The 26,688-nt window shown below is 39.7% G+C and overlaps 1 protein-coding gene across 1 annotated transcript in view; it reads left to right on the top strand.

Moving 5' to 3' along the window:
* Positions 1–26,688, top strand: part of il23r (interleukin 23 receptor) — a 59,165-nt gene that overhangs the window by 22,156 nt on the left and 10,321 nt on the right. The window contains exons 6-13 of the mRNA XM_062978187.1: positions 2,250–2,413; positions 3,408–3,553; positions 9,837–9,996; positions 13,917–13,999; positions 16,239–16,455; positions 18,107–18,304; positions 19,551–19,634; positions 25,897–25,965. Of these exons, the coding sequence (XP_062834257.1) occupies positions 2,250–2,413; positions 3,408–3,553; positions 9,837–9,996; positions 13,917–13,999; positions 16,239–16,455; positions 18,107–18,304; positions 19,551–19,634; positions 25,897–25,965 (1,121 nt within the window). The remainder of the gene's footprint in view (positions 1–2,249; positions 2,414–3,407; positions 3,554–9,836; positions 9,997–13,916; positions 14,000–16,238; positions 16,456–18,106; positions 18,305–19,550; positions 19,635–25,896; positions 25,966–26,688) is intronic.

Genomic DNA, 26,688 nt, shown 5'->3' with positions numbered 1-26,688 from the left:
AAAAAGTCACTTTGCAGAGCTTTTCTAAACCTATATTTTTTACTAGATCCTGCTCTGCACTTTATTCACTTCCTGGCCTTATGATATTCTGTTACACTAGTCTTGCCTAGCACTTTATAGTTGGTCATGTCCACCCTGAAGCCCTGGTCATTACATTTTGGCCCCGTTGATGGAGCATATTGTAATTGGATTTTAATTTTGTGATTGTTTTGAATTGTATGTTCTTGTTTTATGTTTGTTGTTTTTACTATGTTTAATTTGTTGTATGGTTTCTTTTTGGCAATTGAATGTTTTGCCATGTTAAAAACCGCCCTGAGTCTTCTCGAGGAGATGGGGCAGTATACAAATAAAGTCTTATTATTATTACTTGAAACGCCCACCTCTAATCTCTTTGGGGCTGTGTGATATACATTTGCCAGGAACATTAAGTTTGGTCTTAAAACTAGGTTAGTTGCAAATTCAGGCAAGAATTAAGAAATGACAGAGCTGCAACTGATGTTGTGGTCTGACTATGGGGACTAAACTTGTGATTAAACAACCACAAACCAAGCAAGATTATGCATGTGTCGTAAGTCTTGAACGCTAGAAAACAGTGTTGTGTCCTACTTACACTTTCTGGAAAAAAGCGGGTCTCTTGACTTGCCTTTCACTCTAGACCTGATCTTAAGAATGCCTTTTCTCTCTGGGGGGCCTTCCACACTGCCATATAACCTAGGATATCAAGGCAGAAAATCCCACAAGATCTGCTTTAAATTGGTTTATCTGACTTCACACTGCCATGTATCCCAGTTCAAAGCAGATAATGTGGGATTTTATTCAGCTGTGTGGAAGGGGCCTGAGTAAAACACTTTGCTCTCACCCAACAATGTTCAAGCAGAAGATTTTCTGTTATTGGGCATGAAAAGTAGCACTGATATTTCATAGATTCTGTGTAGAAAACAAAACACGCTGTGCCGACATGATCACAATCCTTTGGGATGCAAATTGTCCTTTATGGGGCCTCTCCCACAAGAATTGACCATGCCAAAAAGTGAGATGGATTCCTCAGGAAACTCACTTTGGAGAGCCTTGAAAGGATACTAGTTTGTTACTTATTTTTATTGTATTATTACTCCTAGACAAAACTGCTTGTAAGCCTTTCTCTCTTGGGTGGGAAAACAACTTTAACCAATCTCAGATACTATGTACCTTAACTTGGAGATTGGGGAGTCATTTTCTCTTCTACCTGAAAGAGAGTAGAATGTCTTGACCGAATCAAAAGTATTCTTTCCTTGTGTCGATCCACTGCCTTCATGTCACTGTTGTCATGTGAAGTCCCTGTAAAATTCCATGAAATATTTTAAATTTCAATGGATTTTACAGCCATGAGAGAAAGTTAGAAAGAGAGGACGAGAATTAATAGGTATGATGGGTGCATGTTTATTTCAAAGAACTAACTATAGAAGAGGAAAAAGGAAACAGAGAGGGAAGTGAGACGTAAGTGAAACAGTTCAGAGAAAGAAAGAGATGAAGAGATAAAGGCCAACTGTAGCAAGAGAAGACACATCTGGTCACAGCAAGTATAGAGAAAATTCTTTTTAAAATTGAGGATTTTTGTGTGTGAGTGAAGAAAGAAGTCCAACTTGAAGAAGGAGAATCAAAAGTCCCAGTTTGGATAACCAGATCATTGGATGTAAAAACAAACCAACCCTGACTCACTGGTTCATGTGTGTACCATTTTTTTATTGCTATTACATTATTCTACAAATTTTCTGAAAACAATAGGCATAATCCAACATGATTCAGCCGTGTTATAGAGATTATGTTGGTTGGAGAAGTCTGAGAGCTATAGTTTTTAAAAAACACAACTTTCTACATCTTTGAACACTACAGAGTTCACACCCCGGATAGCTTCTTCCAAGTATGGTCTGAAATTACAGCTTGACACTGAACTCTCCTATGGAAATCAATTGGACTTTCAAATGCTTACCGATGATTGGCTCACTCAACATATGGAAGTTAACATAATTCTGTGTTTTTGTTATACTGTAAGACGGATCTCTTCAATGCTGACTAAAATACGTATAGAACTTTGAAATGCTTATAGATTGGCTTCATGTTTAATATGTCAGAATGTTGTTTTATTTTGGTTATAAAGTACATAGAATAACTGATCAATAACTTATGAATGTTTTTAGAAATTTCTACCTCAGACTGATATTTTATAGCAATGGCAAAATAATATGTATTTTGATTATTTTATCTTATAGCTTACCACCAACACAGAACAAAACATTTTCTGCAAATAATTCCTTTGTCATCATCCCCCTGAGTCAACTGCAAGAAAGTCAACAACTCTCTGTTTTGGTCCATGTGGAAAATGATCTGGGCACAGTGTATTCAGATCCACTGCATTTTGACCTCAATGATATAGGTAGTATTTATAGTAATTTGGAGACTTTTCCATTAAGAATTGCTTTTAACGTTGTTGTTTTTTATCTTACTGTGTTAAGTAGTAAAAGATGATGAGAATTTAATGGATATTTGAGAACATGATGCCAGAACTCTACACAGATGAAAATGTTTTAGTGTATTATTGCAACCCAATTGGATGTCTCCTGTTAAGAATTCTAGTCAGTTAGCCATCCAACAGGTCATTCCATTTCTGATCACCCAACATTTCCCATATTTGTCCTAACTTAAAATTCAGAGTTTTGTAGCTACTGGGTATGCTTAGGCCTCACATAGCTGATCTGGGAAAGAGGAGTTATCCTCTTAGTTTCTTCTAGGCTCCTGCAAATAGTAGATACCCATCTCTTGCTTTTCATTGTCCCTAGTCAATGAGATAATTCTAGTTGGGCTTCCTAATAGGATTCAGACTTTAGGATCCAACTAAAAATATATGGAAAGCAAATGCATGTTTCAAGAGAACTATTTTTATAAGAACATAGAGAAAATTGTGCAAGGTAGGTTTGCCAAATCCAGCATTTTGTCCTCCTAATGGCTAGCCAGTTGACTATGCACCATCCATGCCTAATGATAGCTGGTGTCGTCTATGTCAAAGAAGAAAGTCATTCATTCTAGCTTTCAGTTAAATAGCTATCCAAGTTGCTAAACTCTGTCCCTCAGATTAGGTTCAATATCTTGGTTAGGCCCTTCAGTGTTCAGACTAAACCCCATGGTGGATTCGCTGCTTCATTGAGACAGTATCATCATCCAAAGTGAATTAACCAACTACCATTGCCCAAAAGCGGGTCTTGTGTACCCCAGCAACTCGTATACAAAGTTATCATATGCCTAACAGAAGACCCCCACCTGTAGCAAATATTATTCTGTTCACACTTAGAACAAATCAGCTTCTAAAGTTGGCAAAATATTAGCCAGTTTGTCTGCATAGACTGGAGCTAACATTCTTGCATCTCTTTCAGTGATCCCAGCTACATCTATTGTTATCCAAAATACAACAATAGAATCTCCGGTGTTTAAGACTATAATATGGTGGCAGAAACAAACTGCAATCAATGGAACTTACTGTGAAGAACGTTATAAGGAAACAGCAAGTGAAATGTGGCATGTGAGCAATTTGTTCTTCTATGATTCATATATATAGGCAGCAATAGCTTGACTGTTGCATTTTACTCATGTTAGTGCCAAATCTTGCCTACATAACCTTTATACAGGTATACATTTCCTAAGATGAGTTTCAATATTTCTATTAATTCAGTAGAATGTATTTTTAGCTATAATTTCTTATAGCAAAGAAGTATTCAAAAATGAGTTTATGAATTTGAATCGATGGGCAGTTATAAGGCTTATGTACTACTTGGTCTTATAATTTTTTTTCTCTTGTACTTAATGACCGCTTTCACCCAGCCCATGTTTAGAACCTCATGTCCATGTGCATCATTTACAGGAGGGGTGGGAAGATGGGAGATGAAGATCTACTGCAGACTTTGGAAAATGTTACACTTAAGCACATGCTAGCTGAAGAAGTCAAGTATTTACTACCCAAAACATGAAATTTTCCAAGCTTTGTTCTACAAGTAAATATGTGGGTTAAACTATATAACAAAATTTGGGGGAAAAAATCTGTTCCCAGGTTGTTTTATTTCCTGTTTAATTGTGCGGTACTTGCCCTGGAAGTAGTTGTTACACTTCAGAAACTTTGTTTTTGTGGCTGCCACAAACTATGCTGAATTGGTTGGGACTCTGTGAAATATTTATTGAAAAACTATAGCAAAATGTGCTGCAGGATGTCCTGCAAAATTAAAGTTTTTGCATTTTAATAAACCTTTTCTATGTTTTATGATAGAACCAATTAGGAAACGACATTTATAACCCAGGAACAAAAATAGCGTTACTTAGTGTTTTTGCAGTAGACTGACATTTTTAAATGTATGTAAGTATATATTTTAGTACTGCTGTTGTAAGCTGCTGAAAGCTTGTTGTAATCAGAGTTGATTATTGCGTGAAGGAATGTGAATGCAGTTCAATTTTCTTACTGAAAACAAATTTCTAAGCTCAGAATACTTAGAGGTTTCCTTTTCTTTAACTCTAAGTGCATGTCCTCTGCATTTAGCTTTGATTAGTTGATCTATGAATTCTAATTTTTTAAAATCAGCAAGTAGCTCTGATAAGCCTGAACTTGATCTATCTTAATGTTGTTGTTGTTGTTGTTGTTTACCTTCAAGTTATTTCTGAATCATGGTGACTCTAAGGTGACCCTATCATGGGGATTTCTGAAGCTGAGAGGGTATGATTCACCTAAGGTCACCCAGTGGGTTTCTATGGCTGAAGGGGGAATCAAATCCTGGTCTCCAGAGTCATAGTCGAATGCTCAAACCACTACACCACACTGCCTCATATCCTAATATACACAGTGATATATCTTCTGTAAAAAGTCATTCTTTATTTTTGTGTTTGTGTGGTTCATCGATGATGCTAAACAGGCAAAAAGAACAAATCAAGCCTAAACTTTCCTTAAAAGCTAAATTGACCAAACTGACTCTGTTATATATTAGGCAGTATTGTGGGAAGAGATAACTCACTGGAAAAGACAATAATACTTGGTAAAGAAGAAGGCAGTAGGAGAAAAGAAAAACCACACTCCAGATGGCAAGACTTAGGGCCCTTCCGGACAGGCACTATATCCCAGGATCTGATCCCACGTTTTCTGTTTTAAACTGGATTATATGAGTCTGCACTGCCAGATAATCTAAGTAAAAGGCAAAGATTTCCCCTGATGTTAAGTCCAGTCGTGACCAACTCTGGGGGTTGGTGCTCATCTCCATTTCTAGGCTGAAGAGCCGGCATTGTCCATACACATTTCCAAGGTCACGTGGCCGGCATGACTGCATGGAGCGCCGTTACCTTCCTGCTGAAGCGGTACCTATTGATCTCACATTTCATGTTTTCGAACTGCTAGGTTGGCAGGAGCTGGGGCTAACAGCGGGCGCTTATTCCGCTCCCGGGATTTGAACCTGGCACCTTTTGGTCCACAAGTTCAGCAGCTCAGTGCTTTAATACACTGTGCCACCAGGGGCCCCTACCCAGATAATCTAGGATAAACAAAAAATCTGGGATCAGATCCTGGGATATAGGGCTGAAGGCCCTTAATCAAGGAAGATACAGATCTGAGTCTTCAAAACCTGACCAGGACTACTGATGATAGTTCCTTGGAGATCTCATACGTCGAAGTCAATTTGACAGCAGTAAATCGCAACAACAACATCAATGACCAGCATCCTATTATCCAGTTAGCCTAAGGACCCCATTACATTGACTGAACCGTCATAGGATGCTTCCAGCCTGCTTCAGGGATGGATCCCCATGCCTGCCATCACGCGACGTTGTGTGACTTCCAGTGGAGGCCCGGCCTCCAACCAGGGTGGAAGTGTCCTTAAAACATGGGAGCCTTTCCATGTTGTACTGGCTCCAATGGTTTGGATTATGCTTTCTCCGTATAATGAGGAAAGCAGCACCATGCTGTAACAAATAACAATTTAAAAAGTAACCTTTTAGTCTCTTGCTGTGGGGCCTCATACATCTCTTCTGTCAGCATTTATATGGAGCAGTTATAAAGGTATACATTAAGCATTTCTATTAAATCATATAATGAATTAAAGATGCAGGTGTATATGTGAATGAGCCACTCATGATGAATGATTAATCACTAGATGCTTCCACTGTAGATTTTTTTTAAATCCTAGTGCATATTAAATATGTACCTGTATTAGGTATTTTTGAGGGGATTTCTTCAGATTAATCTCATTTAGAAAGTAGACATGCTGGCCTATGAGTAAAAAAACCCTGTATAATTGTGGCTTTTACCTATTCTGCACTTAGTGTATTGGTTAAGGCTGGTTCATATTCTTTCATATATATTTGAATCACATACACATTTGTCTCACATAATATAATAATAACATAGGATATGTATGATCAGTTTTGCCGATGGCTTTCTGGCCGGAATCACTGGGTAGCTGTGAGTTTTTTGGACTCTATGGCCATGTTCCAGTAAACTGGAATATGGCCATACAGCCCGAAAAATTCACAGCAAACCACTATCATCAGTTTGTCTGATCTAAGTGGAAGTACTCAAATGACTCAGTATATACTGACTGCTCTGCTTTTCTTACAATTCTTAGTAATTAGGGAGTAGAGGAAAACCACTTAAATCGTGTGACCTTATAAAATGCATCAAATTATATTTTGAATATGTAATATAATGTTTCAAGGACACAAATCTAAGCACAAAATCTCTTATATCTTGGTGATTTACCATTTTTACATAGTGTGTCTACACCAGTGTTTCTCAACCTTTTGCATGCTGCGACCCCTTAATGCAGTTCCTCATGTTGTGGTGATCCCCACCATAAAATTATTTGTCACACATCCCCAACATACCAAACTTTGAATACTGGTGGGGTTTTGAGGGGACTGACCTCAGAGTTTGGGAGTTATACTTCCTCCACTCATTGGCGTAGCAACAGGCGACAGAGCTGGACCAGGCGCTGTCTCAGTCCATGGCAGCTCTGAAGGCATGTGCTTGGAGGCCTTGTCCGGCCTTAGGGCAGTCTTGGCAGGCCAGGAGGAGCAAGCCTTGCCTCCGGATGAGTTGGAGTGCCTTGTGCTGAGGCCCCTCTTGCTCCACCCACTCGGGCCCGGCCAAGTGGTGCTGTGAGGAGGCCTTGGGGCTGCTCCACCAAGCCTTGAGCCATGGAGAAGGAACAGGAGCAGCCCGTGCTGGTGCTGTCACAGTGACTGTGCCTGGGCAAGGTAGGCAGTGCGGCGATGGCGGAGAGGCCTCCTACTGCTTCTGCTTCTTCTTCCTGGCTCAACGCCCAGTGGAGAGCAAGGCTAGAGCAGTATCATGAGGAGGCCTTGGGGCTGCTTCACCAGGGCTTGAGCCAGAGAGGAGGAGCAGGAGTAGGCCTCTCCGCCTCCACTCCTCAGCCCATGCTGGTGCTGGCACTGTTGCAGTAACTGTGCTGGTACCAGTATGGGCAACACAGTGAAAATGGAGAGGCCAGCTCCTGCTCCTCCTCCCTGGCTCAAGACCCAGCAGAGCAGGAAAGGGATAGAAAATGACAGGGATAGAAAAGAGAAGGAGGGGGCCTGACAGCCATTCTGGGGAGGCGGAGGAGACGGGGCTGAAGGAGGTGGTGGCACAACCCCTCTCAGATGGCTAATCAACCACTCTGGAGGTCACGACCCCCAGGTTGAGAACTGCTGATCTACACTGTAAAAGTAATACAGTTTGGCACAACCTTAACTGCTATAGCTGAATGCTATGAAATCCTGGTATTTGTAATTTGGTGAGGCACCATAGCTCTTGGTAGAGAAGGCTTGTAAAACTACAGCTCATGTGATTTCATACCCTGTTTCCCCGAAAATAAGACCTAGTAAAGGTTTTGCTGAAATGCTAAATATAAGGCCTCTCTAAGACCTAGCAAAGTTTTTGATTGGAAGCATGCCCGCTGAATAGAACACCAGAGCATGCAGGATCAGTAAATGTACGTACCATAGATTGTTGTACATGGAAATATTGGTAGTAACAAGAAATTTTTAATGGGATTCAGTTTGTCTGGTTATGCTGGTTTGTGATGACAACTACTGTACAATATATGATAAATGTTCAATTTTATTTATTCAACAATAAATGTGAATTCTTCTTCACAGAAAAATAAGACATCCCCTGAAAATAAGACCTAGCACAATTTTGGGAGCAAATATTAATATAGGACACTGTCTTATTTTTGGGGAAACATGGTAACATTAAGGTGGTGTCAAAATGCATTAATTCTATAGTGTAGATCGGGGGTCCCCAAACTTTTTAAACAGGGGGCCAGTTCACAGTCCTTCAGACCGTTGGAGGGCCAGACTATAGTTGAAAAAAAACCTATAAACAAATTCCTATGCACACTGCACATCTCTTATTTTGAAGTAAAAAAAAAACCAAATGGGAAGAAATGCAGCCTCAATGTTAATCATAATCATAATCATAATAAAAATAATAAAGAGGGTTGGAAGATACACCTTGGGCCATCTTGTCCAACCCTTTTCTTCCTTTGTGCACCAAAAGCACAAGCAAAGCACCCCAGCATCAATGTTGTTAATCATCATCATCATCATCATTATCATCATACATCACACAGTCCTAAATGCCGGGGAAGTGTTCAACTTGTGATTTTGTGATACGAAATCCAGTGTGTGTGTGTGTATATGTGTGTGTGTGTGTGTGTGTGTGTGTGTATATATCGTTTGCTGTGTTATACTGTGTATTTGTGTCAATAATAATTATAATAATGATAAAAATAAAAAGGATTGGAAAAGACCCCTTGGACCATTTAGTTCAACCCCCTTTTGCCTTTGTGCACCAAAAGTACTGGCAAAGCACCCCTTAATAAATTATTAATTAAATAATAATTAAAATACCATTAGAAACATGCAAAGCTTTGGAAGGTATGCAACAAGTGAAGAAGGAGGCGGGAAAGGTGGAGGAGGAGGGAGCCACCGTCACGGGGGCCGGATAAATGGCTTTGATGGGCCGCATGTGGCCCCCGGGCCTTAGTTTGGGGACCCCTGGTGTAGATAATAAATACACCTTTTGTTTCTAGCTACCACGCTTGCTGGTGAAATGGGTGGGGGGATCTTCCCCGTATGATAAGGTTGTCAGTTAGATAGAAACTATCATAACTGTTTCATATTATCATTTCCAATCACGACACTATTGACACAGCTATAAATTATCATGAAAGTCACCTTAAAGGCCAGGCAGCTCTCTGGAGTGATAGAGGTCTGTGCTTCTGCCAAATTGGATGATACAGGATGACATTCCCAGTCACCTCCCACCAACAAGTGCATCAAGAGTCCACACAAGCACTTGTAGGAAGGGATTGGTAACAGCATCCTATAGTGCCCTACTCATTTCTATCTCTTTGGATGGATGGATTTTAAGGTGGTTTTTAAGCTTTGGGAGTTAAAATATAGCTATGACATCATAGCTATGTCTTTGATACAGGATTTTGGTCATGAATCGTACTAATAATTAAGGCATAGCTACTGATGCAAAGATCACGTGGCTAGCATAAAGCATAACTGCAGAAGCTTTTATAATACATAACATAAAGAATTATGCTGAAATACTAAAAAAAAAAATCAAGGTATAATAGGTAGAAAATACAGTATGACCAACCTCCATATCTATAAATTGGATAGCCATGGTTCCACTTACCCACTCCAGAAAATACCCTGTTCTCTGCAAGTATCACCCCCTTAAAAAAAAATCTTAATTTCATGTAAACTGAAAAAAAGTAACAATATTGTAACGGAATTCTATTTCTTCTCCATTTTAGGTTAGAGAATGGAATTCTGATTTTAAGACAGAACATCTCAGTGAATACAATCTGGAGGCAAACACAATGTATGAGTTTCAAGTGAGATGCAAATTAACTCATGACAGGGCTTTCTGGAGCAGATGGAGTGAATCCACGATGTATATGACTCCAGAGGCAGGTGAGTGGCATAATTTCTTGACTTTCAAATAATTACTTATAGGTGTTTCTAGAGTTGAGATAGAGTAGTGGTTCTCAACCTGTGGGTCCCCAAGTGTTTTGGCCTACAACTCCTAGGAATCCCACCAAGTTAACCAGCTGTTAGGATTTCTAGGAGTTGACAGCCAAAACATCTGGGGACCCACAGGTTGAGAACCACTGAGATAGAGAAAGGAGGCAAAGTGGCATTGAAGCAGGACCAAGACCATTACTGTTGCTGATATGAGTTTTAAAGGCCATTTTAGTATATTGTATTTTAATTCTGTTTTTATCACACTGTTACTATGTAATTTTTAAAAAACTTTTGTATTGCACTTTTAAAACTTTTCTAGTGGGGACTGTTAGCTTCCTAGAATCCCCACGAGGAGAAACACGGGGTATAAAGCTAATCAAGATGATGATGATGATGATGATGATGATGATGATGATGATGATGATCTGCAAAGACTCTGGCACAAGCCAGTAAAGGTGGTCCCAGTGGTGATTGGCACACTGGGTGCAGTGTCTAAAGACCTTGGCCAGCACTTATAAACAATTGGTGCTGACAACATTACAATCTGTCGGCTGCAAAAGGCCACCCTACTCAGATCTGCATGCATTACTTGCCGATACATCAAATAGTCCTAGACATTTGGGAAATGTCTGAAGTGTGATCCAATACAACAGTCAGCATTTGATCTTGTTTGCTGTGTACTAATCTTGTTGTGTATCAAATAACAACAACAACCCATCTCCTGCTATTGCCAACTGTACCATTTTCCCATCCTCTACCTGGTGCAATGAAACCTTTTCCCTTCTGTGCCAGTGTGAGATGATGTCTGGAGATTAGATTCTCTTCCTCTCCCCTCTCATTTCTCTTGCAATTTCCCAAAGCAGTATTTTTATTTTATTTTGAGTAATACTTGGTTTTTAATTAACCCTACCTGCAATTGCAAAACTTTTTTAATTATTTAAAAAATAATTACGGAGTGGTGGGAATACAGGAGGAGAATTTGCAAACTTATGGAGAAGTAAAAGTGCAAGACCACAGACTGACAAATTGCTGCAGTTTCACAAATGGTGAGATACTAGGGGTGCTCACGTTCATATGCACCACTATTGGTGACCTCACAGCTGCCATGGAATAGTGGCTTCAAGCAATAAAGCCCTAAAGCATTGTAGAGACTTTGCCCTGCTCATGGAAATGTTTGAAATAAGGAAAAAAAAGAAATAAGAGGGTTACGAGTGGGAGATGACATCATTCAGCATCTTCATTTCCTGCTTCTTAGCGGGGGGGTTGGACTAGATGGCCCATGAGGTCTCTTCCAACTCTACTATTCTATGATTCTATGATTCATAAAAAGCCATATCTGCAGCAGAACAATCATTCTGTTGCTTGCCTGGAAGCAATGTGAGGAAGCATATATGGCTGTTATGTCCAAAACAACTTTCTGATCATTTTGAGCACAGTTAAATGTTCAAGCTAGCTTCAGGAAGCTGTATATCAACTCAGGAACTGGAATGTTAGATTATATCTTTGCCTGTGCCCTTATTTCCTGTGTTTTCTTCAAAAGAGCACAACCGAATAATTATTACATCATAGTGGAGTGTAGTTATGTTGCCAGCTTATACATCTATTATGCAGCTTAGCTAGTGTAGTTATGCTAACATGCTGTGGGGTTCTCAATTTCAGAAACGTATGAAAAAAAAACAGGTATCTCTGTAAATAGGCCCTCTCACTTTCAGTTTTAGCATGACCTGGAAATTCATGCATCACTTAGGAATCAAACTGATTGTGCTTGTTTTGTCACTGGAGAGGAATCAATAACACATTTCCCGCTACTCTTCTTTCAACTTCAATATGCAAATAAATGTGATTTACATCACAACCCTACACAGGCCTACTCAAAAGAGAAGTTGAATGTTACTCTTTTTAGATTTCAGCTCCAATAACTCCCTCTCCTCTATACCTTCTGGCCATGTTTGCTGGAGGGTTTGGAGAATTATAGCCCAAAAAAATAACTTTTCCAAGCTCTGGCTTGGAAATAAGAATTCATATAACGCAATATGGACAAAGGGTGGTCCCCCAGATGTAATTATATTGCAACTTGTATAAACGCTAGCTAGTATTGGCAATAGTGAAGGATGCTACATCTGGGGCACCATAAATAACCCACTTCTGAAGTGGTGGCTGTTGGACCACATCTTTGGCAATATATAGTAATACAGAGAGGAATCACACAGCACTCCAGATGTCTTTGTAGTGCAACTCCCTCCAACCGCAGGCAACATAGTCAATGGTACAGGGTGCTGGGAGAGATAGTAATAATGTCTGGTATGAAGCACATCAACAAAATGAAATAGGACACTCCTCTTCATTTTGTATCTGCCAGTCCTCTAGGTAAGGTTCGATATCAGAGTAGAGCCAAGGAGGCAGTAAGTGAACATGGATTAAGGAAATGAATTTGATCCAACAAATCAAATCCATCAAAGAGAAAGAAAGGCCATTTGTTTGTTAATTATGAACTTTGGGAGGACTTGAGAATACCTTAGGATGAGCATTGGAGCAGGACTAGGCTACACTTCGTTTCATTCTGTCACACCACCAGCCACACAAAGTGTATCTGCTTGCCATACAGTCATCCATATAGGAAGCCTGTTAGTAAATGAGAAGAAATTCATAGTAAATATGAATGAACAGATGGGGATACAAAACTTGTCATTTAATTATATCGTACCCACAGCCTTCTGCTTGGTGAGAAGAATCTGTATGTTTTGCTTTCCCCGTTTTTTGTTTTTTTTTTATTGATGTTATTTCCATTAGATTTATGGGAGTGAAATGTAGTATCGTTATTTAAATAAAGCAAATGTGCCTTCATTTTGCCTGTTGATTTTTGGCAGTCCCATAAATTTCATGGGTTTTAAGGCAAGGAGTACGCAGGAGTATTTGTGCTAGTTCCTTTCTCCAACCCAAAAGTTACAAGAAAGTATAATATTAAGTATTAGTGACCTCTGCTGACAAAACTAAGGTATTAAGCTTCATTAGTTGGGAAGTATATTTTGTTTTTAACGGGGGAAATCTTGCTGTTTACTATGTAGTAATCAGAAAGAGAATGAGTAATTCTGTTCCAATAACTGCCTATAGCTGTTCTAATAGCTCTCATGATTGCACCTCCATTTCTGAAATGTTGCAATCTTTTGATGTTAGCTATTAACGGTACCTGACATCCCTATCATTAGAAAGAATGAAATATCCAGCTCAGGCAGGTAATGTGTATTATCACAAAAGAGCAGCAAATTAAATTAAGTATATTCTTACTGACACAGAGCAGAAGAAAGGCTTGTGAGAGATTTCTTTGTCTTGGTTGTCAAAGCAATATTTCTCACTTCAGGTAGAATTCACCTAGGAACCATTCACACTACAGAGTTATAGTGTTATGATTCTACTTTAACTGTCATAGTTCCATTCTATGAAACCCTAGGATTTGCAGTTTAGGGAGGGGAACTTAGACTTCTCAGCTAAAGCACTCCTCAAGTGCCTCACCAAACGATAGATCCAAGGGATTCCATAGATTACAATGGTAGCACTATTCTTGTATAGTATAAATACTAGGTCCCTGGATTTCAGGTTAGGTCCATTTGGGGTTTTACTGCAGATGTCGGATTGCATTAATTGATTTATTTATGTATTCATTTATTTAAAGACTATGTGTTCAAGAAAATTCAATCTCAAACCCAGAAAGCCAAGTACAGGGATAAAGAATTTGTAAAAATTCATTTTTTGTCTACCGTTTCAGTATCTTTCAGCTAAAAATTCACAAGCCTTGGGTTAATGCTTGAAAAAAATCCCACGTATTTTCTTTTCTTTCTTTTTTTCTTTTTTTCATGTTTTTAAAAACACAGAGCCATCTTCAGTACTTGATGTATGGAGATATCTAGGAGCAACGTATCAGAATGGTAGCCAAGAGGTGACCATCTTTATCAAGGTGATAATTGTTCTCTTTTCAAGATTGCACACATATCCTCTCTCTTCACAAAGGAAAAGGACTGCTGTGCTGGTATGGCTGTACCAGAAGCTCCAACTTTATTTTCTTGCTGCTAATGTTTGCAGTCATAGGACAGGCCGCCTGTCAATCATCATTAAGTTTGGTGCTGCCCCTTGTTCAGGGCTCTGGGAGGAAAGGAGCCATTTTTAAGTCAGTCTCACTTAAGGAAGCTAAGCTATAGCTTCTGTAAAAAAAAGCTTCATATCTCAAGAACATCCAGGGATATAGAACATCAGAGAAAACAGAAACAGAAATTCCAGGGGAAAAGGTCCCAAAAGCTTTGGCTGAGAGCTTACAGCCTCTCGGCCTCACAGCTCCTGAGGGAAACAGCCCTAAAGTTTCCAAAGAAACCTCGGAGAGAGAACAGCATCACAGATTCACGGAACCCCAGCTGAAACATCTGCAAGCCTTGGTTGGTAGGTCTACTTGATGCCAAGACGCATTTGAAATTGGTAGTAGGTCCCACATCAGCTAGGCCCATTTGATAAACAGCCTGTGAGAGGTTATAAGGGGATTTTCTTCTTACAGGGAAAATATAGTTATCCCAAGCCAATTGCCCATCCCCTGAGGATATGATTGAAAAGCCAACAGTTTATTAAGGAAACCTTGAAGTGTTATTTGACTCCTTGAAGATTTATTATTTGTTCATCAATAAAGACTTTGTTATTTCATTAGACTCAAAAGGCCATCCTTTTCAGGAAAATCCTCAAGAACCTCTCTTTTGAGGCGCCCTGGCTTCCCGCTGGGCATAAAGTATACGTCCTATACAAAGACAATAGTTACAGGCCCAGCGCGTGACAGAACAACTGCTCTTAATAGTAATCTTATTTTCCTATATCTAAAACCTAGAATCATTTTTTAATTGGAGACAGTGTGTGGGGAAAATCTACCATGGAACTGTAGGATGACACAGTAATGATTTGCTCTAAAAGAACAGAAAGATACATGAGATGGAAAGATCAGAGCTTGGAAAAATTACTACTATTCCAGAATCCCCAGTCAGCATGATTCTGATAGTGATACTCTTAAATAGCAACTTTTCTAAGCTCTGGGTGTACTATTAGGTCAGTGGTTGGCATTCAATGTGTATTTAGATGGTCAAAGGAAGTGTAAAAGACCTATTGGTTCATTTATATTTTTATCTGAGACACAAATATGTGTATTTATTGTGTCAGAAGCGAATCCAGGGTACAATTGTAATGTATTTAAAAACACAACATTTTAAAAATTTGGCATTATACTAAATGTCCTTTGACCAGTAGCTGGCCGCTTGAAGTGCATCTGGTGTTGCTGTTGGAAGGTCCTCCATTGTGCATGTGGCAGGGCTCAGGCTGCATTGTAATAGGTGGTCTGTGGTTTGCTCTTCTCCACACTCGCATGTTGAGGGCTCCACTTTGTAGCCCCATTTCTTAAGGTTGACTCTGCATTTCGTGGTGCCAGAGTGCAGTCTGTTCAGTGCCTTCCGAGTATCCCCATCTTCTGTGTGCCCAGGAGGGAGTCTTTCATTCGGTATCAGCCATGACTTGAGGTTCTGGGTTTTAGCCTGCCACTTTTGGACTTTTGCTTGCTAAGGTGTTCCTGCAAGTATCTCTGTATATCTTAGAAAACGTTTTTCTTGATTTAAGGCATTGGCGTGCTGGCTGATATCCGAACAGGGGATGGGCCGGAAATGTCCTTGTCAGGTGGTACAATACCAGCTAAACAGTATAATTTCTCCAGTGGTGTAGGGCGTAGACATCCTGTGATAATGCAGCATATCTCATTAAGAGCCACGTCCACTGTTTTAATGTGGTGAGATCTGTTCCACACTGAGCATGTGTATTCAGTAGCAAAGCACAAGGGCAGATGTCTTCACTGTCTCTGGTTGTGATCCCCAGGTTGTGCCAATCAGATTTTGTGTGATGTTATTTCTAGTGCCCACCTTTTGCTTGATAGTTGAGCAGTGCTTCTTGTAATTCAGAGCACGGGCCAGGGAAACTCCCAAGTATTTTGGTGTGCTGCAATGCTCCAGTGGAATTCCTTCCCAGGTAATCCTCAGAGCTCGAGGTGCTTGTCTGTTCTTAAGGTGAAAAGCACAATATGTGGAGCTACATAAACCATTTTTAAAGTTTTTTTTTAAAAAAACTGAAATCCAACATAATATGTTTCTCTAAAGACAGTTTTTTTCCTGTTCCGCTAGCCATTTCTTCCAAAAGAGAGCAGAGGAAGAATTCTGCATTACAGAGTGTACTATGAAAAAGAAGGGAAAGATGTGGAACTATGTAAAACAACTAAAACAATGTGCAAAGTCTTAGTTCCCTCAGCAGCGAGGGTTGTCTCTGTGACAGCACACAATTCTAAAGGAAGTTCCAGACCTACAAATATCACTGTGCACCAACAGCACCATGGTGACCATGGTAAGAAATGCAGTTGCTGCTCTTGTTGTTTTCATTTATAGGAAACTGGGATTCAGGTAGGTGCGAAACAGTTCAGAAATGAGTAATGCCTTGCCATATTGTGTTGGAAAGTGTTAATCCTATTTAACTGTGCAGTACTTACTTTGAAAGTGGTTGTTAGAAAGTTTGTTTTTATGGCTGCCAGAAGCTATGTTGAATTGGTTGGGATACAATGAGATATTCACTGAAAAGCTATAGCAGTTTAATAAACCCTTTCCACGTTTTTATGATAGAACCAATAAGGAAATGGCATCTATAACCCAGGAACAAAAACCGTGCTCCATAGTGTTATTGATTGTGGCGCTATTGACATAATTGTAAATGCCCTCCCAGCCCAGCCCCCCGGCCCCTGTTACCGGCCAACCTTCTTTATCAGCCAGCAAGTGCATCAAGCAATGGAAGTCCTTTTAAGCTGGCTGCTGGAACACAGAAGAGTAATATTTCTAGCCTCCTTCCACCAATGATCAAGGTTTCGACAGGACCCCCAACACAATTCCTCATCACAGCTTTGATTGCTTTGGCAGGGCAATAATCTCTTCTTCTTGCATCTCAATTGCTAGCTGAATAGTTTTCCATCACTCAGTGCAGCTGCTAACTGTCCAAGAAAGTTTAGTGGAATAAGTTAGGAGGCATTACGATTGTTCCTGCACATTGAGAGATTTGACTTTCATGCATGTAATTATTCACAGGTTCCATTAACATGATATCTTTAGGAATCTCTAGGTCAGTGGTTCTCAACATGTGGGTCCCTAGATGTTTTTGGCCTTCAACTCCCAGAAATCCTAACAGCTGGTAAACTGGCTGGGATTTCTGGGAGTTGTAGGTCAAAACACCTGGGGACCCACAGGTTGAGAACCACTTCTCTAGGTTCTCCAGCACAACTCCAGGGTCAACTTCCAGCAGATGTTGGCCATAGAATTGCACTGGAAAACCTAGAGATTCCAAGAGAGGTGTTTTCTTCAGAGATAAAAATAGCATTTTCTATTCACAGCATTTCCACTTTTATGAGGGCCCTGTGTCTCTAGCTCCAGCAAATGTGTTGGATGACAATACTTAGTTATGAACATATAGTTAAGTAAGTGATGTAGAATATCAGTGACAGTGTCCTTTAACAACAAAAGATAAAAATACATTGTACATCTATCTAAGGGGAAACTGTAAGGATAAGCCAAATTTCAGCAAAATAGGGAATATGTACATCTAGGCGGTTCAGACATGTATTATTTTTCTTGATGATACTCAACTGTACAGTGTGAATACAAAAATATCAGATTATTTCATTAACATTAGAAAAGTTATTAATACTCTTACTTGATGAATTTCCAACATGCCAACTGGAGATGAACAAACCCCTATCACTATTTTAGATCTATACAAACCATTCATCATTGCACGGTGAGAAAAAACTCCTATTTCCAAGCAAGAGATTGGAGATATGGACTTTCCCTGCTCAACATAAAATGGGGCTCTCTTTTTTGACATTAAATGTGGGAAATACATCCCACTATCCTCAGGGGATTTCCTAACAACGTTAGAGCATTAGCTATTTCAAATATTTACTCGGAGTATTCTCTAACAGAAGCCAAGTCATCCAATCTGTTTTTCTCTATAGTTCTTCCACCCCCTACCAATTTGAAGGTAGTTCATGCTGACAAAAAAGGATTTTTTGTTAGCTGGGAACCTCCTGAGTCTTATGGAAATGCAGTTTTGTGTTACATAGTGGAGTGGACTTCAGTCCTCCTCAGTCAACACTATCACAACGTTTTGTGGAGAAAAGTTCCCAGCCAGAACAAAACAACATTTATTGAAGGTAAGATATAGGATTTTTGCTCCTATCTCTTCATAAATCTATAAAGGTAAAGGTTTTCCTCTGACATTAAGTCTAGTCATGTTCAACTCTGGGAGTTGGTGCTCACCTTCATTTCTAAGACGAAGAGCCGGCATTGTCCGTAGACACCTCCAAGGTCATGTGGCCGGCATGACTGCATGGAGCACCATTACCTTCCCACCAGAGCGGTATCTATTGGTCTACTCACATTTGCATGTTTTTGAACTGCTAGGTTGGCAGAAGCTAGGGCTAATAGTGAGAGCTCATCCTACTCTCTGGATTCGACCCGCTGACCTTTTAGCCAGCAAGTTCAGCTGCTCAGTGGTTTAACCCATTGTGCCACTGAGAACTCCTTTATAAATCTGTAGTCTGAAAATAAAGATTTGTAGGCCTAATTTAAAGTGTAAATTTGGGATTACAGGAGTCTTAAATTTCCCTTAAGGAGTGTGTATTTCTTGCTCTTTTAATTTTAATTTTATAGGATTTTTTTCTTAAATATTTTATTTTCATTTCAGTTTTTCTTACCTTTCCAGCATTTATTTTTTATTAATTTTTCAGTTTATGCCAACCATCTGGTTTAATTGAAAACTCATTTATATTTTACCAATTTTTGCATTGGCTGAAAGATCTTTACAACAGGAAACATATTTATTTATGCATTTATTTGTTTTATTTACAGTATTAATTCCCTGCCCTTAAGCCTAAAAGGCTCTGAGAGTGGTTCACATTTTTTTATTCTGCAATGTATAGCATATTACTTAAACCCAAACCACCACAGGGCAGAAACTCTGTAGGTCTAGTTAGGTTATACAAAATGCCTTTCCTGCATTATCATGTACCTTCCCTGGTTCTCTTCTCTATTGATTCAAGGTTAAACAATGTCAGTATTACATGCCTAGGATGGATCACCACCAAAGTGAAATGTCCAAAAGGCGCCTATATAGTATTGAAAAGACTACCTTGGTTCTTCAGGTGGCTCATTTCTGTAAAATCAGCTGTTTCTGTTGAGTAGCTTTTTGCCCCAGATTAAGGGTCCTTCAGCTCTTTTTTATAGAAAGCTAGAGGATTAAATTCCTGTGTCGGTTCATGGAGGAAGCCACCATTCAGAACACCACTGACCTTTAAAAATCACTTTTATGTCTGCGTCCAAATGTGTTTTCAAATCACCCTTTGTTGTTCAAATTCACCATAAATATGTTTCCGTTCAATAAAATATAATTCTTTACAGAAGACTCAAGAATAAAAAGGAATGTCAACATTTCAATATATGCAGTGTATCAAGATGGCACCAGCAAAGCCTGCTCTGTTCAGAGTAAGTACAAGGAAGTATTGTGAGTATATTGACAATGTTCCAGTGCGTTTTTCTGAAGTAAACATGCTCCAATTATATGCATATAGCTGCAATAGTTCAGCCGATATAAATTTATATGAAAGTAAAACAACACAATGTATTTGTTCATGCGTATATGCTAAGGTGCCATCATTAATTAGGCTCAGCACTTCCTCAAAGACTGTGAAAGATGACATATTATAGAAAGAACTAGCTGTGCCCGGCCACGCGTTGCTGTGGCAAAGTGGTGGTGGTATTGGTTAAACATTGTTGTGTAATTTTTATTTGACATTATTTGCAATTTTTTATTAATTTTATTGTAAGTTATATTTTTATTTATTATATTTTATTATTTTCTTGTATTTTTTTAGTTATTTTCTGTTATTATAGTATTTTATTGTATTAATTTTTTAGTGTTTTTTATTAATTTTTTTTTAGTTGCTAGGAGACCAAGTTGGAGGAGCTTAGCCTTCTAACTGGCAGCAATTGGATAAAAGCAATTATTCCTTTCTCTCTAATTAGGACTTTATTTTTCTTTTCTTTTTGTTGTATCAACCTAGAGGCGTGGATGATGGGTTGTGTTGTCAAATTTCGAGGTTGGGGGGGCCTGTAGTTTTGTTGTTTTGTAAGTCGCCATGATGCCATCACTCTTTTATATATATAGATGATTGCATATCTCATGAATACAATCTTATACCATTAGTGATGCCAGTATATGTGCTTTTATAAACATTGTAGAAGAAAATGCCAATTTCTTCCTTCAGTCAACATCTCATTCTCTGGTTGAACCGTAGCCTGATGTGATCATTCCTATATTCAACCAATGACCAGAGATGAAAAGGTGTAACACCCAGCCAGTATCCATTTCCAGTTGGGCAACTTCCTGGGCCTCCAATGTACTCACCAAACTGTGTTCTACAGCCAGAAAACTGGAAAGTGTAGCATTATGATCTGCAAGTTGTACTGCTGGATATCAACCATAGAGAAATTCATGGTTATTAATGCATGCCCACTGAGGACAGATGTGATGAAGAACAGCAATTAATTATTCCTGGTATATGTGTGTATACACACATATATACTATATATAGTTGTGTGCCTTCAAGTCGTTTCAGATTTATGGTGACCCTAAGGTGTACCTATCATGGAGTTTTCTGGCGTCAAAGGTGCCCAAGGTCACCTAATAGCTTTTTATGGCCAAACAGGTATTCAAACCCTCCAGAACCATTACCCCATGCTGGCTCCTTCCTATATATGTGAACATGGGGGAAAGAAACATGAGCAGGACTTTCAAATGTCAGTAGAAACATATGTATTATGCCTGGTACAGTCTTAGCTCATATTACTGATTCCTTGGATTATAATGCCCCTGGTATTACCCATTCCAACAAGTTAAAATTAGCACTGTGACAGTTCAGCTGTGCAGTTGGACACATATCTACAAAGAATTTTCACAGTGACAGGAATTGAGGGAAATTTGCCAAAGATGTTCGATAATAGCAATCCTGACATGCCAGATCTTGATTAAATGCCCGACATGCCAGTTTTGATTAAACAAAATATTGTAAAGTACAGTACCTTGTTTAATTAAGGTATCATACATGAAAAGCTACTAGATGACCTTGGGCAAATCCTATGCCCTTAGCTTCAGAATACCCCATGATAGGTTCACCTTAGGGTCACTGTAAGTCAGAAACTATTTCAAGACACAACAGAACAATATATATGGGAAAGCCAGGAATAGTTGATTGCTGTTCTTCACCACATCTGTCCTCAGTGGACATGCACTGATACTCATGAATTTCTCTATGGTTGATATCCAGTAGTACCACTTGCACATCATAATACTACACTTTGCATTTTTCTTGACAGTATAATTTATTTATTTATTTCGTGTCAAAAGCATTGTACAACAAATACATTTCAAATAATGGGGAAAAAAGAAAAAAGAAAAAAAAGAAATCACAAGCAACTAAATAGTTTTGGACCAAAAGTGGGCAACAGCAACCGCATTGTCTGTAGCTTTAAACAACTCCTCCTCCGTACATGAGGCAGGACATTGTGGGCAAGCATACATGTGCTGAGTTGTTTGTTCAGCTCCACAGTCACACAAGGTGGAGGATTCCTCCAGGTAGTGCCACCTTGCCAAGTTGTCTTTTGATCTGCCCACTCCACTTCTGAGTCTGTTCAGGGACTTCCAAGTTGCCCATTCTTGGTTTGCCCCTGGAGGAAGACCCTCATGGGGGGCCATCCAGTTGGAATTGCCAGGTTTAGCTGCCCAGAGGGACACCCTTGCTGTTGCTGGAGGAACATCAAGAGGAGTGGTGGTTCTCATGAAGCCCTTCCTTGATTTGAGTCTGGTGGGAGGAGGCTGATAGTCATGCAGTGGGTGGCTTTCACAATGTTCGACCTTTTTTCTCTCACCGTTAGCAGCAACTTCCCGTCGCACGTCAGGAGGGGCAATGCCAGCTAACTTGTAGAGTTTATCAACAGGTGTAGGTTTAAGGCATCCCGTGATGATTCTGCATGTTTCATTCAGTGCTATGTCCACCTGCTTTGCATGGGCAGACTTGTGCCAGACAGGACAGGCATACTCTGCAGTTGAGAAAGACAAGGCCAGGGCTGATGTTCTTATTACTTGTGGGTCTGCTCCCCATGCGCTGCCAGTCAGTTTCCGCAGGATGTTATTGCGTGCAGCTACTTTGTGCTTGGTGTTCATGCAGTGTTTCCTATATGTTAGTGTTCGGTCTAAGGTGACACCAAGGTATTTAGGATGGAAACAGTGTTCGAGCTCTTGGCCTTCCCAAGTAACTTTCAGTTTCCTGTTGGCTTCGCGGTTACGTAGGTGGAAAGCACACACTTGTGTCTTGGCAGGGTTAGGCTTCAGGTGGTTCTCCTTGTAGTAGCTGGAGAGATCTTTCAAGGCATTGGTGAGTTGCTTTTCAACTGTTTCAAAATCTTTTGCTTGTGTTGTAAGGCCAAGGTCATCAGCATATATAAAGCTCTTTGTGAGTGGTGGTTGTGGCTGATCGTTCGTGAAGATGTTAAATAAGGTCGGTGCAAGAACGCTGCCTTGGGGTAAACCATTCTTTTGCCTCCTCCATCTGCTTTTCTGGCCCTGAAACTCCACATAGAAGCTGCGGTTTTCTAAGAGGGTCTGGACAGTTTTTGTAAAGTCAAAGTCCCGGGTGATATGGTAGACTTTATGCAGCATTTTTCTATGTTGCATCGTGTCATAGGCTGCCGTAAGGTCCACAAAGACTGTTCCCGTAATGCAGCCTTTCTCATAGCCTTCCTCGATATGCTCAGTCAGATGAAGAATTTGACCTGTACAGTTTTTCCCTGGTCTGAAACCTGCTTGTTGTGCAATAAGCTTGGGTTCGATAACAGGTCCTAGTCGATTTAATAGCATCCTCTCATAGACTTTATATAGATGACATAAGAGGGAGATTGGTCGGTAGTTCCTGGCATTGGAGGCATCTTTACCAGGTTTTAAGATGGCAATGATCTTAGTTTTCCTCCATGCTCTGGGAATCTGTTTGTGTGCCAGGCATTGATTGTAGAATTTCAAAAGCCAGTTTTCAGCTTTGGGCCCCAAGTGTTTGATTTGCTCCATCATCAGGTCATCTAGGCCAGGTGCTTTACCAGTCTTACATCGCTTGATGGCTTCTCTGAGTTCTTTCAGGTTTAGAGGAGAAGACAACTGGTGGGTTTCAAGTTCTGGCACCCTGTTGATTTTCATCTTTATTCTGCTGCAGTTGGTTTTCCCATTCTGAATTAGCTGGTGAGCTATCTGATTTGGTGTCACGTTCGCGTGTCCAGGGTTGACCAGAGGGTCACTATCCAGGCGTCTCAGCAATTGCCAGGCTTTTCGGCTACTCTTGGACATGTCCAGGTTCTCAAGCAGCTCTATCCAACGGTCTTTCTTAGCATTAGCTAAGGCTGTAGATAGTTTTTGGCCTGCTGCTATAGTCCCATCACTGTATGGGTTCTCTTGAAATAATCTGAGATATTCTTGTAGCTGATTTAGTGATTCTTCGTTTAGGCCTGGTAGGTAGCTTGTGCGACAGCCTCTAGGGATTGAGAGCCTTGAGGATCTTTTCACAGCTTCTACGAACAGGTCATAATTTTCTATAATGCAGTTTGGTGAATAAATTGGAGGTCCAGGAAGGTGAAGGCTGTATAGATGATTCATTTCTAGCCATAAAGAGCCAGATTGGAGTCTTCCTTAGGGTAGAGAAGATTCATTTGCCAATACAGGCAGTCACTGAGTTACAGACATACAACTTACAAACAACTCATAGTTAAAAACAGGGATGAGGCAACAGGAAGTGAGAGAAATCTACCCCTCGAAAGGGTAATTTACTCCTGAAAGAGTTATCATGGGGAAAAGCAGTCTCAACTGAAGCTTTATCACCAATCCTTGTTTCTACAACAAGCAATTTTTTTCAAAAATCCAATTATTAGAGGGACAAAAAGTGTGGTGAAATCTTCTGAACAGGGACACAGACAGCAAAACAAACACCACAAGGGTGTTAGCTGTTCCCTGTGTGACCCAAAGATAGATAGATAGATAGATAGATAGATAGATAGATAGATCTATTTATTTATTTATTTATCTATTTATCTATCTATCTATTTGGAGTTACACTTTAAAAATGAATTCAACTTAAGAACGAACCTAGGACCTCATCACATTGATGAGGTCTAGTGTTCTGATTCACCAGCCTCCGTGCCAAATCAGGGGGCAATGGGGCAATCCCAGCGCCCCACCTTGTCACCAGCTGATGCTTCCCCATTACACTTGGGGAAGCATCACCGTGCAGCTTCCCCCTACGCTAGCCCTGTTGTTCCAAATGGAATATGGGAAAGCTCCCATATTGGCGGCACAGCGTCCTACAACGCTTCTGTCCCAGTTGACCCACGGAGCCCTGCTGGAAATGAGCCTAAATCATGTGATGGGCAGCGTGTCATGTAATTTAATAATATTCAGTCATATCCATGGAGTCAAGCAACACAGACCAGCCAAGAACGTATCTGTGGATATGGGGTTCTTACTGTACCAAACAATATTGCTGGTTTTTTTATATATTTATCATATACTTCCTTTCCTTGGAAATGACAACCAGACCACACTTCCCGTTTGAGGAAGGAGGATTTCTCCTCCACAATGATTGTCTATAGCACTTGCCTTCTGTCTTTCATTGGTGGAAGGAGAGTCTCAGGGCCCTTCCACACAGCCATATAACCCAGAATATCAAGGCAGAAAATCCCACAATATCTGCTTTGAAGTGGGTCATCTGAGTCCACACTGCCATATATTTCAGTTCAAAGCAGATAATGTGGAATTTTACTCAGCTGTGTGGAAGGGGCCATAGCCAAAGCAGTCAGTGCTGCTTCACAAAGAGCAAGCTAAGTTAAATGCTTGGCCCTGAGTGATCTTTTCCACAGCATGTCATTATGGCTGGAAGACTGTGGAAAATCAACAATAGCACACATGGCTCACTGACTAAGGACCTTATAAGATGCAATCTTCTCTGTGTCTTCTCTCTGTTTTCCAGCACTGGCAAAACGGAGTCCACGGAGGCCATCCCACAACACACAGCCACATTCAGTGGCTTCCTGTGGGAATCGGATATGCATATCTAATTAAGTTTAGAATCAGAGAATGAACAGTATTGATGTATCAATAGTTCTGGGTTTTTTTGTTTTTTTAAAAAAAAGCATAACGCAGGTATAGTTTTGTGTAGAATCTGCTGTGATATCTGAAGCCAAAAGGTGGCAGCATTTCATTAAAAAAAACCTTACTTTTCCATGCATTTTTAGCTTTGGACACCTCTATTGTTTCAATGAAATCTCAATTTTTGACTGTTGCGGTTCTATTAACTAGCTCTGTCTATTCAATATTTACAAGATGAAGAATGTTTTGGCCCATTTACTTATGGAGAAATGTGAAAATCAAAGAGAATTCTGAATCCTGTTTAATTTTAATAGAATTAAAATGCCCCAGCAGCATTATTCTTCTGGAGGTGTGTGCTTTGGCAACATATACCTTGCAACAGAGGCTGGCTCTGTCTAATGGTGGTCTACCTCCTTGTTTCCAAAGAACTATGGAATATATATCATATACATACATACTGATTTCAGTAACAATTTAAGGGAACTGAGCTGAAATATAATACAGTGTGTGTCATCACATTACTGTGGAGATAATTTTCTTTTTTGTTTCTTCTCTCATAATTAGTACTGGAGAAAAATGTTCAAGGCCGGCATTTTGATAAAGCTCCAAGAAGCTTTTCTACTGCTGCCAATGGTATGAAATGTCTGTGTTGGATTTTGCAAAACAAAGTTCTCTGTCTGATCAATTTGGGAAGGTTGTTATACAAAAGAGTGGTGATAACTCAGGCCCCCTTCTACAGTGCCATATAAAATCCAAATTATTTGCTTTGAACTGGATTATATTTCAGTGTAGACTCAAGCAGATAATCTGCATTCACAAACTGGATTATATGGCAGTGTAGATCCAGCCTCAAGATCATTCACAACCTGGAGGCATCTAGAACTGATTATGCAATGTAAAATGTTTACATTTTTAAATGACTACTTCAATGGCTAAAGTCATATAGAAGTGACGTGATATACAGAAAATTACATGTACCACCTATTTAAGTAAATACTACTGTTGTGAAGGAAGGGCAATATAATGAGTGGAAATTGAGGTACCTTCTTACAAGGAGAGACCATAGCAGATTTCCCAGAGACATCTGTATGATAATTCAGAAAAGGATTCTGGTCTATATACATTCTTTGTTTTTTTCCAGTAGGAATTTTCTTACATTGTTTTTAGATCAAGCGATTTCTTGAATTTCATCACTGTATGCACCACTTCCCCTCTTCTTTATCATAAAGTTTGTATAGGCTAACAATGGAAATGAGATGAAGCAAAACAAAGCTGAAAAAAGCAGAGAAGCTCAAAATATATTTTAAAGAGTATAAACCCATCCTACTCCTTAGTTCAATGGCAGTTAATCCAACA

Source organism: Anolis carolinensis, chromosome 4, assembly GCF_035594765.1.
Source record: "Anolis carolinensis isolate JA03-04 chromosome 4, rAnoCar3.1.pri, whole genome shotgun sequence".
Classification (NCBI taxonomy): Eukaryota; Metazoa; Chordata; class Lepidosauria; order Squamata; family Dactyloidae; genus Anolis; species Anolis carolinensis.
Note: the sequence above shows the minus strand (reverse complement) of the source record. Positions and strands in the feature narration are given on the sequence as shown.